This window comes from Tetrao urogallus, assembly GCF_951394365.1.
Source record: "Tetrao urogallus genome assembly, chromosome: 1".
NCBI classification, from domain to species: Eukaryota; Metazoa; Chordata; class Aves; order Galliformes; family Phasianidae; genus Tetrao; species Tetrao urogallus.
The window spans coordinates 120,746-135,328 of record NC_136813.1 but is presented as its reverse complement, the minus strand read 5'-3'; the positions used below and the strand labels follow the sequence as shown (position 1 = coordinate 135,328).

At 54.0% G+C, this 14,583-nt stretch overlaps 1 protein-coding gene across 1 annotated transcript in view; it reads right to left on the bottom strand.

The window, feature by feature from the left end:
• The window catches only part of DCHS1 (dachsous cadherin-related 1), a gene marked incomplete at both ends in the record, with an annotated part of 42,746 nt that extends 30,920 nt beyond the window's left edge, over positions 1-11,826 (bottom strand). Inside the window, one exon of the mRNA XM_079539744.1 lies at positions 10,075-11,826. Coding sequence (XP_079395870.1) covers positions 10,075-11,826 — 1,752 coding nt within the window. The remainder of the gene's footprint in view (positions 1-10,074) is intronic.
• Between the last annotated feature and the right edge of the window lie 2,757 nt (positions 11,827-14,583).

The following is a 14,583-nucleotide window of genomic DNA, read 5'->3' as shown; positions in this document are numbered from 1 at the left end:
CCCCTGTGCACACAAACAGCACGGATGCTCTTTAAGGGAAGGCGAGACAGGGCTCACAGTGACACAGGCAGTGCCCTCGCTGCCGGGCAGTGCCACGAGTCCAAACACAACGGGCAGAACAGGCGCTGCTAACAGGGCCGTCGGCAGCCCTGGGCAAAATGAGGATGAACCGGGTCTGGGGTCCTTCAACAGAGCAAGGCAAGGAAAACGCAGATAAAGACAGAAAGAGAACTGGGGTTACGGCTGAAATACATATGGATATCCAAGGGGATCCACCCCAGTAGATGAGCTGCCTAAAACATGGGTTTGGGGTCTATGTAAGAGGCAGGATTAGGAACAGGGCTGGAGATAAAGACACTAACATCGCTTCAGTCAGGCTTCGGTGCCAGACCTGATCCTAAATGCAGCTTCTGGAACCACAGGCAGATGGTGGGGGCTGGGGGTCCCAGGTAAGGTTAATCAGGGCGATTAAAGCCAATTAGTGCTCTCAGGGCCACATCATTCTCCACCATCTGCCTCTTCTAGGAAGGCCTTGGTTTGTGCTAAGCAATGTTAGTCCCACGCTGTTCTGCAGCATGTACTGCTTAGCCAAAATCGTGCAGCCAAGTCATAGAAGAGCAACAGTGTCAGAAGGATTCTATTCCCTTCATTAATTGTTATTCAGCCCTGGTTCACACTTGAATTCTGAGGCTGGTGACTCTAAGGTTATTTGGAAACACGTTTCGTGCCTGTTTTGGTTTTGTTTTGGTTGGTTTGGTTGGTTCTTGTTTTGTTTTGTTTTTTGCCCTTTCTGTTTCCTTCTTACATCAGACAAGGGGAATAACAGAATACAAGGCCGCTCTCAACAACATGCTGTAGAGCAGCACAGACAGTAAGGAAAAAGCTGATGGAAGGGAATTAAGACTTTGCTTCCTGAACAGTGGAAGCAAGAGGTGGAAGGAACAGGGGGAACTGAAAGAGGCTGTGCCCCTTTGGTACGGTGGGGCAGCCTGAACCAGGAGCATCACAGTGCAACTGAAGAAAGCAGCCCAGAGATCCAGCTGGAGGCTGGGGCCTCACACCAACAGCATCCTTAAGGGAAAAGCTGCGTTTCACTGCAGCCTTTGGAGACAAAATGTTTACTATAGGCAGTCGTTAATCAGTGCTGCAGCCGTGCTCCAAAGTAGGATGGGCAGAGGGGACAAAGACACTCAAATGTTGATAGCGGATGAGAGGGCAGGAAGCCTTACAGACAACCCCAGCAAAACGTGTATCTGTGTATCAGTGCATCTGACAGCCCCTCCATGGCTGCTGTGTAAATGTGTGTGACAACTGTAGAAAGGATGAGCGTGTTCTTAAATCTGTACGCACGGTGAGCCCTGAATGTTTATTTAAGTGACTGGCCAGATATGGTGTAATTAGACCTAGGAATATCACAACAGTCTTGTGAATACTGGTATATAAAAGGCATGTCAGTAGGAGAAACGTGCTAATTGAAAAGCACCAAAAGCAGTAACATGTTAAACTAAAATAGCCATAGTTTGGCACAGCTACCATCTTTGTGCCAGGAAGGAAACCGAGGAAGAGAAAGGATGAAAGGCAGAGGGAGAAAGACCAGGATGGTAAAAGTAAAGAGAACTGCACTGTTTGGTGGTAGCATATATATGGACCTCTGCTGTGAGGAAAGGCTGAGGGCACTGGGCTTGTTGAGCTTGGAGGAGAGAAGGCTGCAGGGAGACCTGATGGTGGCCTTCAGTGCTTGAAGGGAGCGGATAAACAGGAGGGGGAACGGCTGTGTGTGAGGGTGGGTGGTGACAGGACAAGGGGAATGGCTTGAAAGTGAGACAGGGGAGGTTTGGGTTGGATGTGAGGAGGAAGTTTTGGAGGCAGAGGGTGGTGAGGCAGTGGCACAGGTTGCCCAAGGAGGCTGTGGATGCCCCATCCATCCCTGCAGGCATTCAAGGCCAGGCTGGATGTGGCTCTGGGCAGCCTGGGCTGCTGGTTGGCGACCTGCACACAGCAGGGGTGGAGCTGGATGAGCGCTGTGCTCCTTTGCAGCCCAGGCCATGCTGTGATTCTATGAGCATCATTACATTAAAATGTCAGGTAAAGAAAAGGAACTGGGAGAAAGAGACAATCATGAAATGTACTGTTTCTTTCCTAGAATGAATGCAATTGAAACGGCATGTGCTCCTAGAGACCCAAGAACGTGTTTAGGAACTCAGGGGAGGAACCTGATGCTGTGCTTTCAAGAGTTTTCTTTGATAGAGGCTGCTATCACTGAGGGGCTCACGAAGTACAACTGGGGCATTTTCCAATGAAATCATTGACTGACCACTGTAAATACATGAAAAACTTGCTGTTTGCATTCAGCTTCCAAATGGATTGGAATTTGGCCAGGGATCTCAAAAACAGTATGAAGGACTGCTGCTGAGTGATTCAGGGACCTGGTAACACAGAATTAGTGGAAAAGTGCAAGGTAATGGACCCCTGCTTTGCCTCAGACTTCACCTGCAAGTGGATATTGCCTCCCTGGACTTCAGGAAGGCATCTGCACTGTTCCCATAAGATCTTCACAGACAAGCTGCTGAAGTATGGACTGGATGAGAAGGCAGCGAGGAGGGCTGAGAAAAGGCTTAATGGTAGAAGACGGAGGTGATCAGCAATGCAAAGTCTAATTGGCGGCCAGAAACGAGCACTGCAGGGTCGTCCAGAATGTAGTCCTGAGTCACACCTCCATTACTGATTTGGATGATGGGCAGTGTATCCTCAGCAAGTCTGCAGGTAACAACAAAGCTGGGAGGACTGGCAGATACACCATTGTCATGCTGGCTTCCAGAGGGACTGTGACAGGCTGGATAAGCAGGCTGACAGAAACCTCAACAACAAGAACAAGAAGGACGAAGTCCTGCCCCTGGGGAGGAGCAGCCCCAGGCATCAGGATGTGCCGGGACCACTCATCTGGAAAGCAGCTGTGCAGAAAAGGACCTGGCAGTCCTGGTGGACACGACGACCGTGAACCAGCAATGCGCCCTTGCTGCTGAGATGGGCCTTGCTGCCCCGAGCTGCGTTAGGCACAGCGCTGCCAGGGGGTGAAGGAAGGTGTTAAGGTGATCCTCCGCCTCTGTTCGGCTCCGGTGGGGCCTCACCTACAGCACTGGGTTCAGAGCTGGGTCATCCAGCACGAGGGAGACATGGATGTCCCAGAAGGACTGCAGCAAAGGTTCGATAGATGCTGGAGGCACTGGAGTATCTCTGCTGTAAAGAGAAGCTAAGAGAGCAGGGCCTGTCTAGTCTAGAGAAAAGAAGATGCATGGAGAACATCATGAATGCCTATGAATAGCTGAAGTGGCAGTGCAAAGATGTTAGAGCCAGGCTCTCTTCTATGGTGCCCACTCTTAAGATAAGGGCCAATGGGCACAAACTGAGGCACAGGAAGCACTTCTTTACTGTGCAGGTGACTGAGAACTAGCACAGGTCGCCCTTAGGCATTGTGGAGTTGTGGTCCTGGGCAGCCCCAACACAGGTCGCCTTTCTGCAAGTTTGTGATCTGCATCCAACTGCCCTGAGCAGAGAGCTGCTCTGCTCCACCAGCCCTGCACGCAGCCAGCAGCATCTGCTGCCTGATCCTTCTTTCCTGCAGTTTGCTGGGAGATTTTGCTTGTGTACCCTGCAGCCACTTGACAGGCACAACTGGGCAGAAGGGGAACCTCATGGAACTGCTGTGGCTGAAGTAGCAGAAAAGAATGGCAAAAAACTGCAAGATGCTGCACGGTTAGGGAAAAAGAAAGTGCAGCACAAATATCGGGGAGCTAAGATTGCTCTGAGGGAAGGAGTGCACTGAGCAGGTGTGCCTCTCCGCAGTACACAGAGAACTGGGAGAACAAAGATGGGCACTAAAGAACTCAGGCCTTATTTCACCTACCTCCTTCTAGTCCTCTGGCAAGATGGGATGGAAGGGAGTGGAGTCAACAGACCACAAAGCTCTTCTGAGTCCCTCAGAGGAGAAGGATAGAGAGTCACATAGTGCAGTCTCCAACTGCACAACTTTGAGCAAAGGCTTCTCCATTGGATCTGTCTGCAGGGCAGCACCAGAGCGCCTTGCCCTCCCAGCCTCATTGCTCAGCCACGTGCCCCCCTTCACAGTCCGCAGTGCGTGAAAGGATGGAGTCCCTCTCAGCAGCCATTCTCTGGCTATCCTCCCCATCTCCAGTAAGCACTGTCAGCAAGCAGGGAGCTCATCTGGAGCCCTGCCCTGGCTGGATCTCTGCTACGCACATGTTACGCTGCGGCTTTGGCAAACATCTGGCTCTGGGCTCCCGCCCCTCAGAGTGACGGCTCTTGGTGGGAGAGAAGGGGAGGCTGGCGCCAGTGTGGTCAACGATCCCACGCACGGCTCCCATTGCTTGAGTGTGTGCCAGGCATCCTGCCCTCCCCAGCCCTGGCACAGATGCTGACCAGCTAAAAGCAGCCAGGGAGCGGCCACGGCTGCTATTTCAGGAGTTGTCTCTGGCTCCGGGGTTGTGTCTCAGCCTCCAGCACGCTCGGGCCTCAGAGGAATGAACGGGGTCAGGGTTCGGCCCCAGTGATTGTCCAGCACGCGTGGCAGAGGCGAGGGTCAGACCCTGAGGCTGCAGGATGCGCCACATCCGGGGGGACTCCTCTGCACAGCTGCAGGCACTGTGTGCCTGCTCCGCTGCATCCCACGGCTACAGGGCGCAGCAAGGCTCTGGCTGGCAGCCCCACAGCCATGGTCCAGGCGTGGGAAGACGCAGGGCTGCTGCAGCCGTGCAAGAGTAAGTATGGAGAACAGGGGAGAGGCTGTGCCGAGATGTGGAAAAGCCCTCGGTTTTGAGAAAGAGGGGAAGCAGTGCAAACACAGACACTAGCGGGGAGGTAGAATCCCAATGGGGAGTAAGGCTGGACAAGACCTGCAGGAACCTGAAGGTGAGTGCAAACTTCCTGGGAGTCTTAGTGCTGCGGAGAGCAGGGGAAAGTAAGGAGCAGAACAAGGATAAGCAAGGCTGACACACAAGCATCCAGGTGTCCTCTCTGTTCGAGCAGCAGGGAGACAAAATGGGAGCTGCAGCAGACAGCTAAAGGGAACCTCAACAGAGCAGAAGAGTTTGGGTGCTGAGCAGGGGAGAAAATAGGACTCTGCAAGAAAAGTCTCAAGGGGATTCAAGCAGGGCAGCAGCGGTGTAGCGTAGGATGTCAGAGGGTCTGGATGCAACCTGCTGGGGGACGCTGATGCCAAGGACTTTAAAGTGGGTTGCTGGGCTGCAATTTGACTGCACAGAGCTCAGCAGCGAGAGCTGGCAGATTGTGTCTACACAGCAGGACAGGACACAGGCAGAGATGTATGAATAAGAGTGGAGCTTGGCGTATCAGAGGGAGAGCAGCAGAAAGGGATGGGGAGCAGAAGACGCTGGGGTGCCCCAGGGCCATGCCCATGAGGAAAAGCACTGCCAGCGAGAACTGTCCTGGGGGTAAAACAGCAAGGGTCCCCTGGGGGCAGACATCAGCAGCTGGCAGCAATCAAGGGGTGTGGAGAGAAGAGGAGGGAGCAGAGACTAAGGGAAGGGGAGGGGGAGCATGCTGTGGGGCTCTGTGAGGGGAGAAGCAGGGCTGGGCACTTTGGGGGGTAGGGTGCACAGGTGTGGGGCTGCGGGTGGCGTGGAGGAGGGACGGTGTGAGCAAGGACTGTAGGAGAAAGGGGAGCTCTAGGGGGCCTGGGGCCAAAGCAGAGATGAAGGAAGAGGGGCAGCTGTGAGGGGGCTGGGGATCAGAGCAGAGGAAGGAGGGATCTGTGGAGGGGGCTGGGGGAGGAGCAGAGCATGGGGGGAGAGGAGCACGAGGGGCTGGGGCCTCTCGGCTGCAGTGGAAAAGCTGCTGCAGCTCCAGGGGAAATGCTACTTGAATTAATCATGGCGCTGGCTGCTGTGCCAAGCCCAGGAGGAGGCTGCTGGCAGCACAAGGAAATAACTTTCACAGGAATTTGGAACAAATGCAGCTCTTCTGGCGGTAACAACAGCGCTCACCTCCCCCAAAACCTCCCTGTGTACCAGCATCTCCCCCATGTCCCATGTCCCTCTGCACCCCAGATTCATCCACACGATGGTCCCTTTCTCAGAAGCACGACGCGCTCCCTCCCCTCACGCTGATCCCCAGTTAGCTCACAGACATCTCCTCATTTTGTCTCTGAAAGCTTGTCTCCCTATTTCAGAAGAGGAGAAGGCCTGTTCTGTGCTGTGCAAAAACCTGAAAATAGGTTAATGCTAAAGCTTTTGTCCCAAGAAACCGAATGCACACAGCAGCATCCTCCTGCTCTCCTTGGCAGCAAAGTCAGTGGTCATCAGTCCTCCTGCTGTTCTGGTCCCCGTCTGTGGCTGCTCCCTGTGTTCCCTCACAAATATTCCCCTTCGGGGCCATAATCGATGCATCAGGATGATCCCTCAAGACTCCGTGTTACTGTGGCCTGCTTTAGCCTAGAGCACTTCATGCAGGCGCTATAAAGCGCACAGCCCCAGAGGCTGCCCAAGTGCTGTTCATGCAGCACAGCCCCCCACAGAACCACAGAATTGCACTCGGGCTTCAAAGCTCATCAGACTTGTCCTCAAAACTGTAAGACAAGGATACACACTGTGCACGCGGTTGGTCAGCTTCTGATTGCTGATGTTCTTCCCTAACAATTGTGTGTATGGGTGCAAGTGAAGCACACAAAGCCTGGTTCCAAAATCACTGATACTGGATCTATACAGGAGTCCATAATCAACCATCTCATCTCATTCACATTTCAGTCAAATCAACCACTGCTCACAATATGGGGTTTACACAACTCTCTGCTTTATGCAGACTGCCAGAGGACAGACAATACCTGATTCAGCTTAAAAAGTTAGAAAGGCCCAGAAAGAAAATATCTGACCATGCATGCAGCTTGGTACAGTGTCAATCCAACAGAATGTTTGAAACAAATGTAAGCCAGCAGAGTGAATTCATAACAGAACAAAGTTCCACATCATGTAAACACAGCATTTGAATGTGAGCTGATGAGCCTTAAAGTATCCACGCCAACCTCATGAAGTTCAGCAGGACCAAGTGCAAGGTCCTGCACCTGGCTCACAGAAATCTCAAGCACAGATGCAGAACGGATGGAGAACGGCTTGAGAGCAGCCCTGAGGAGAAGGCTTTGGGGATGTCAGCTGATGAAAGACTCAACACGAGTTGGCAATGTGTGCTTGCAGCCCAGAAGGCCAATGGCATCCTGAGTTGCATTGAGAGAAGTGTGGCCAGCAGGGCAAGGGAAGTGATTCTATATCCAGCTGTGGAGCCCCCAGCACAGGAAGGACATGGAGCTGTTGGAGCGGGTCCAGAGGAGGGCCATGAAGATGATCAGAGGGCTGGAGCACCTCCCCTATGGGGACGGGCTGAGAGAGCTGGGGATCTTCAGCCTGGAAAAGAGAAGGCTGCGAGGAGCCCTTATAGTGAGTGGCCTTCCAGTACCTGAAGGGGCCTCCAGGAAAGCTGGGGAGGGAGTTTTTATAAGGGCGTGTGGTGACAGGACGAGGGGAAATGGTTTTAAACTGGAAGAGGGCAGATTTAGACTAGATATTATGTCTTCCTGTGAAGGTGGTGAGACACTGGCACAGGTTGCCCTGGATGCCCTCAAGGCCAGGCTGGATGGGGCTGTGAGCAACCTGGGCTATGGGAGGTGTCCCTGCCTGCAGCAGGGGGTTGGAACCGGATGACCTTAAGGGTCCCTTCCAGCCCAAACCATTCTATGATTCTATGATCTGTATTACCAGCTCATGTCTACACAGTGAAGCAGAGACAACTGACTAGTGTCTGCTCCCTGCTCTATTGTTTGATGGTCTTGTGTTCATTGGTTACTTAGGCTCCTTCTGTGCTTGTGTTTTTCTCTCATCTCAGATTTGAACCGTGGTTTGCTATTTCCTTTGCTTAGGCACACGCAGGGTCAGTTACTGTAGGACTCGACCCATGATAAACATAAGTAATAAATAAATATGTTGAGGTTTCTTTACTATGAGATGCTGGAACAGCTGCCCAGGGAGGCTGTGGATGCCCCATCCCCGGAGATGTTCAAGGCCAGGTTGGATGGGGCCCTGGGCAGCCTGGTCTAGTATTAAATGTGGAGGTTGGTGGCCCTGCATCTGGTGGGGGGCTGGAGATTCATGATCCTTGAGGTCCCTTTCAACCTTGGCCATTCTGTGTGATTCTGTGTGAATCTTTCTCAGGTGCTCAGGCCAGCAACCCGCTCTGCTCAGCCCTGTTTGTACATCAAACACAGAGAACACCGTGGTGGGGAGAATGGGATGTTGCTGGGATGCAGGAGACCTGCAGTGGTTCCCTGGTCAGTTACGTGGTGTCCCCACCTCCCTGTCATTCTGTCCTGCCCACACAGAGCAGATGTCAATATCCAAAAATGGAACTGGTCCTCCCATGGTTTCTCGCTTAGAAACTTGATGGTCTGATGGAGACCAAAACCCTTTCTGTTCTGGGTCAGCCTTAGCAGCTGCTTTTATCCTGCAGGACGTGTCAGCAAGGCCTGGGCTCTCATTAGCATTATGCAGGTCTGGACCCTCAGACAAGATGAGCCCTGATGCCTGGAAGTCACAGAAAGAAGTCAAGCAGTGGGAACAGAGGGTCTGTGGGGCTGCACACCTGACGTGTGACCTATGAAATGTGGCACCAGCTGTTGGCTGCTGTGCACCCCAAAGAGCCCATGGAAGCCCTCCAGTTCCTGGCAGGGGTGGCTGGACTGGGCAGCTCAGGCCGTGGCTCCTTGGCTCCCAGCTCTGCCAGCTCCTCTGCCTGGCCTGAGCCTGCTGGGGCCTGGTGCTGAGTCGGCAGCCTGGCCGGCCTCCTTTCCCATCCTCTCACATTTCCCGGCCCAGAGGAAGCAGCAGCAGATGTGTGCGCTGTTTGCTTTATGCTGAGGCCACGAGGGAGGTACCTGCGCTCGGCCCAGATGCACCGTTTCCAAATGAAACATGAGGGCCAAGCCAAGACCATCGAAACCTGTCCAACCCCCCAGTCCCTGCCGGCTGCTGGACGGGTGCCTCCCTGCGCTGTGCTGTGCAGGCCAGGATGGCTTCACTGCCGCATGGCGTCTCAGCACGGCGCAGCCCTGTGGCCCTACCAGCATCTTCATGGCATCCCCACAGTCTCACATCTTCCCACCCCCCTCCTGCCTGTCCTCGCACTTGCAGCCAGAAACCCAGCCTTCAGTGCCGGCGATATTTCCAGAATGCCTTCCTGCCTTTGCAGTAAGCAGCACTGAGCAGGATGGCACTGAGAACGAGAGGGGCCTCTGCCGGAGCCGCCGCAGCTGAGTTGTCCCCGCAAGCACCTGAGGCCTCCGTGTCCCCCAGGGCAACACCGCTCCTGCCCTGTCCCAGAGCCCATTGCCATCCTCAGCCTCCTCCTGACCTCCGTCCCAGCATGGATCTGGCCCCACCTGTCCCACAGGGACAGACCTTGTGCTGCCCAGACGGAGCCTGCAGGGTCATGCTGATGGAATAGACGGCACAGCTGAGCCCCCATGAGAGCTAACAGAGGGGCAGCAACCCCCCTCAGGACTCACTACACAGAGACTGATGTAGCACGTGCCTCTCAGCTCAAATCCCAAAGATGCTGCTTCTGAAGTAATATAACAGCAGCAGTCACGTATAACTAATGCTGCTGTCCATCACCAGAGGGAGAGAGAAGTTACCAGTCCTGCCACAAGCAGCTCTGAGGCCTGACTTTGCTCCTCAGCACTGTTGCTGGTACTCCAGGCTGACAAGGACAGCTCTGCTCTTGTGCAAGCAATGCCTGGCAGAGCAGGTCACCATGTGAGCTGAGCGCAATGCAGTGCTTTGCACAAAGGGACTCCTTGAGATCTGCCTCTGGCATCAAAGGCACCCCCCAGCATGCAGATGTGTAACAGTGCTCTGCCAGCTTCCTGCTCACGGTGAGGGAACAGCTCTCTGCCTGTCGAAGCCATGAAATCTGCGCAACCATCCTTCTCATCTCCAACCTCTCACAGCCCTGTCTGTGCCCTCCTCAAGCTCAGCTCCTGACAGCTGTACCTACCTGTAGGAAGCAGGTACCGACCGGGGTGTTCTCCTTCAGGGACACGTTGTAGAAATTACTCCTGAACACCGGCTCGTTGTCATTGACGTCCTGCAGGGCCACAAGCACCACAGCTGAAGAAGAGAGGGCAGGGGTTCCCCTGTCTGTGGCCAGCACTGTCAGCTGAGGCTGAGGATCCTTCTCGTAATCCAGTGGGGCAGCAGTGGTGATGATACCTGTGGCAGGGTCAATGGCAAACCAGCTGGAATGGGTGTCTTGGCTGTGCACGATGCTGTACTGCACCTCCCCGTTGGGACCCTGGTCTTTGTCTCGAGCGGTCACTTGCAGGACAAAGCTGCCTGGGTACACAACCTCAGGGATGCTCTGTTTGTACTCCTGCTGGTCAAAGAGTGGAGGGTTGTCATTGATATCTATCACCTGCAGCACAAAGGTTGATTCTGCTCGGAGCGGAGGTGTTCCCGAATCAGTCGCTGTCACTCGCAAATCATAGGAGTCTCTTTCCTCCCGATCCAGAAGCTGGTCCACACAGATAAGGTAGATGATGTTGTCCTTTGTAGTGAGGGCAAACTTGCCATCCCCCCCCTCGAGGGTGACATTGACATTGGAGTACTCTCCATAATCTGGGTCAGAAACAGAGATGCGTGCCACATACTGACCGGGCTGGGCTCCCTCAGAGATCTGAGGGGAGCCATCTTCGCTCAGAAAGATGATGGTCATGGTGGGCTGGTTGTCATTGTAGTCACGCACGTGGATAGTGACAAAGGCTGTGGTGACCTCAGGGTGGACAGCCCTGTCCCGTGCCTGCACCACCAGCTCGTGTACCTTCCTGACTTCGTAGTCCAGACCCTTGTTGAGTTTGATGACTCCAGTTCGGGAGTCGATGGTGAAGTACTGGTCAGGATCACTCTGTCGCCGGTTGATCTCATAAATCACATCACCGTTGTCTCCTTCATCCGCGTCGGACGCGAAGACCTGCAGGATGCTACTGCCAGGTTTCAAATTCTCTGATATGAGAGTATGGTAGCGGCTCTGGTTGAAGGTGGGAGCGTTGTCATTGATGTCCTGGACGGACACATCCAGCGTCATTTGGCTGCTCCTGGGAGGAGAGCCCCCATCGTAGGCTTCCAGCACCAGGGAGTACGACGAACGGTTCTCCCGATCCAAGACGTTGCTGACCACCAGGTCTAAATACAGGACCCCATTGGGTCCTCGCCGTGTTTCCAGACGGAAGGCCTGCCCCACATTGTCACCCTTAATCACGTAGCCTTGGGTATTGAGCAGGCCACTGTCAGCATCAAAGGCTGGGTCCAAGGGAAATCTGCTGCCAACAGGTGTGTGCTCTGGGATCTGGAAAGTGCTGTGTTGCTTGGGAAAGGCTGGAGCGTGGTCGTTGATGTCATTAACTTGGATATTCACTTCTACTGTGATGCCCTCGGGGGTAACAGCTATGAAGCTGTAATGGTCCCGGGTCTCTCGGTCAAGGACGCGGGCTGTTTTGATGATGCCCCTGTTCTCATCTATCCACAAGTCAGTGGCAACGCCACTGCCCTCCTGCGCTGATATGAAGTACATGTAGGCACTGGTGCCAGGGGGCAGGCCAGCACTGATGTCCCCAATGATGGTGCCTGCTGGCTGCTCCTCATCTATTTGTAGATCCAGGGTGCCCAGGACAGCAGAGCCCTTCTCTGCTCTCAGGCCCCCAAGGATTAGCAGCTCCAACAGAAGCATGGCCGACCCTTTCATCTGCTCCATTGCTGGTAACTTGCAGAGCAGAAGGTTGCTTGATCTTCTTTGCAGCACTCTTTAATCCTGCAAGGAATGCAAACCAGAGGAAGCTGGTTAAGAGAGAGAGCAGCAAACGAAGGACAGAATAAGAACGTGGGGAGGGAGAGCCTGCCAGGTACCTTCCGCTTGATTGCTCTGTATCACTTATCCCTCATGAGTCGAAAACTTGTTAGAGCAAAAGGTGTGAAGGAAAGGGAATGAAGCCCTAGGCCAGCACCTAACGTCACCAAGCAGAGCAGACCTGGCCATGTGCTGGTGTTACCAGCTGGTACTCTGTCACATCGTTTTTTTTCCCACACAGCCAAGTATCCTTCCCAACTAGCAGCCTTCCTGGCAACACCGGAGCCAGCTGGTTCCTGTGCCTTTAACAGCTGAATGCTTCCTGCAAAGCTGAGAAACAGTGTCTGCAAGACCTCAGAGATTTTTGGACAAGCAGCAGCCTAGCACCTCTCTATCCTGAAAAATATGGGCTTAAAACTGGGAGCGATCCCAACAAGTGACCCTGCCGAACCCCCCTTCCCCAGTAGCTTGCTTTTCATGACCACAGGGATTTAGGTTCAAAAAAAATGCGAAGTGCAAATCGGGTGTCCCTGGTGGGGTGCAGCAGAACTGGAATGGGCTTACATCCAGAGCACAATAAATCAGAATGGCTCTATTGCAAAGGACAGACCCACAGCCGGGAATGCCCAAGATAAAACCCCGTCCTCACAGGGCAGACAGGGCCCATTGTTCAACCAGGAAAGGAGATCTGGGGATGCCCCAAGCTGGTACCATGGAGGGTGGTGGTGGCACAGCAGGAACGCAGCAACTCGCTCTGAACTGCCAGCTGCCCTGGCTCCTTCCCCGTCCCACTCTCCACTGCTCGCTCTCCTCCTTTGTCTCCTTCTCGCTGCTCCTCGTTCGTGCTGGCTCCTTCACTCCATTTCCCCCTGCTGTAGCTTCATTTCACTGCAGCAGTGGGGGAGGGACAAGAAGGGAGGAGCGGCTCCGTGCAGCCGCAGCGCTGCTGGACACGCTGGCCATACGTGCGGCACCCAAAGGCTGTGAGCCCCCCAGGGCTCTGCCCGCCCTCCCTGCAAGCAGCCAGAGCAACTCAGCAAAGTGCTCGTGCACAACACCAGCCCCAGTGCCGCTCCGAGCCGCCGGTAAACGAGGCTCAGTGGTCTGCAGGGATGGCGGCAGCATGAGCTCACACTTGGACTCTCTTGAAAGCATTTGCTGCTGGTCCCATAACCACGCTCAGGAGCAGCTCATGGCAGACGCAGGACGCCAGAACCTCCCTGTCTTGGGGGGGCAGAGGTGGCTCGTGCTGCCTAGTTTGGGGACTACAAATGGCAACCTTTGGTCTGCAGAGCTCTACAGCAGCGCCAGCCCTTTCTGAGAGATGTGGTACCATTATTTGTTGGCCCTCTTTCCCACCTCAGGACAACTGTTAGGTTGATTTTTCTTGCAGAAATTGTTGGGTTGGTGACAGAAATAAAAGTCTAAAAAAGTGTTTCCTACATATAAAAGAATGTTTACCTCAGTGGGCTACAGGAACTAGAAACCCGTGCACACCCCCAGTGCCTGATGCCTGTGCAAGCAATGCCACATGCTGCTCTTGCACCTAGCAAACACAAATCCTCATCATCTCTCAGGAACAGAAGGTCAAAGAAGTTACACGTTCTTGAGGACTGCTAGCTGGTGAGCTGCACCAGTTCAGTGGTCCTAGCCAAGTCCATTGCTCTTCCTCTTGGGAGTTAATGAAACTTCCCCAGAACAATTACGTGCATCTAGAATTGGGAGAACGGGATCCACATTTGCTTCTGTGATGCAACTGCATCATCCTAACTGTAACTTGGACGCTTGGGTCATGGGAAGGTACAAGGCAGAGTTCAAAGCCCTGGCAGGTGGGTAAATGAAAACTTAAGTAAAAGGAGAGTAGAAAAAATAGAGTAACAAAAAGAGGGATGCAGCGAGGGGATCTCAGTGGCTGAGGATGGGATAAAGCTGAAACGTCTGGAGTAGCGCCTGGCACAGGTAAGGGCACAGATATGGGGAAAAGAACCTGCCCTGGTTTGATTACTGATGTCACTCTTGGAAAGCAGAAGGGAGAGCAGCAAGGCTTTGTGGACTGCTGCTGTGGGGACGGGGAAACTGGGAACGTGAATGGGGGGTGTGAAGAGCAGCTGAGAGCACTGGGGCAACGCAGGAACACAAAGTCAGGTTTCTGGGGTGATGAAATGAGTGCAAACTTCTCCCTTTCCCTCCTTCCTGGATGCAGTCAGAGCTTTGCTGCCTCCTGGGAAAGAGACGCGACTGCCTGCTTGCCAGACTGCACGGGTCCAGGATGGGCAGAAGGCCCCCGGGGTACCGGCAGCCCTTTACTCTCCTATGGGACTTGCAGGGTTGGGACAGCAAGGAAGACAGCGGTAACCTCAGTTGATGCAGAGTCACCAAATCGAACAGCTGCTTCCAATTAGCAGATAGCTCAGTGCGAGGGGCTGGCTTGAGTGGTCCAGGCCCAGCCTGTGTAATGTGAGCCGGACTGCCCTGCTCCCCTCCCGTCCCTCCCACTACCGGGCACTGAGTTTCCTAGTAACAAATGGCAGCAAGAGCCTCTGAAGGAACGGTGGTGAGTATCACAGTCTGTCCGGAGAGGAGGCTGGGGTGCAGAGCCACAGTAAGGGGGTCGACAGGAAGGGTGCTGCAATGCACAGAGGTGTTTCCAGGCCTGGCTGATAT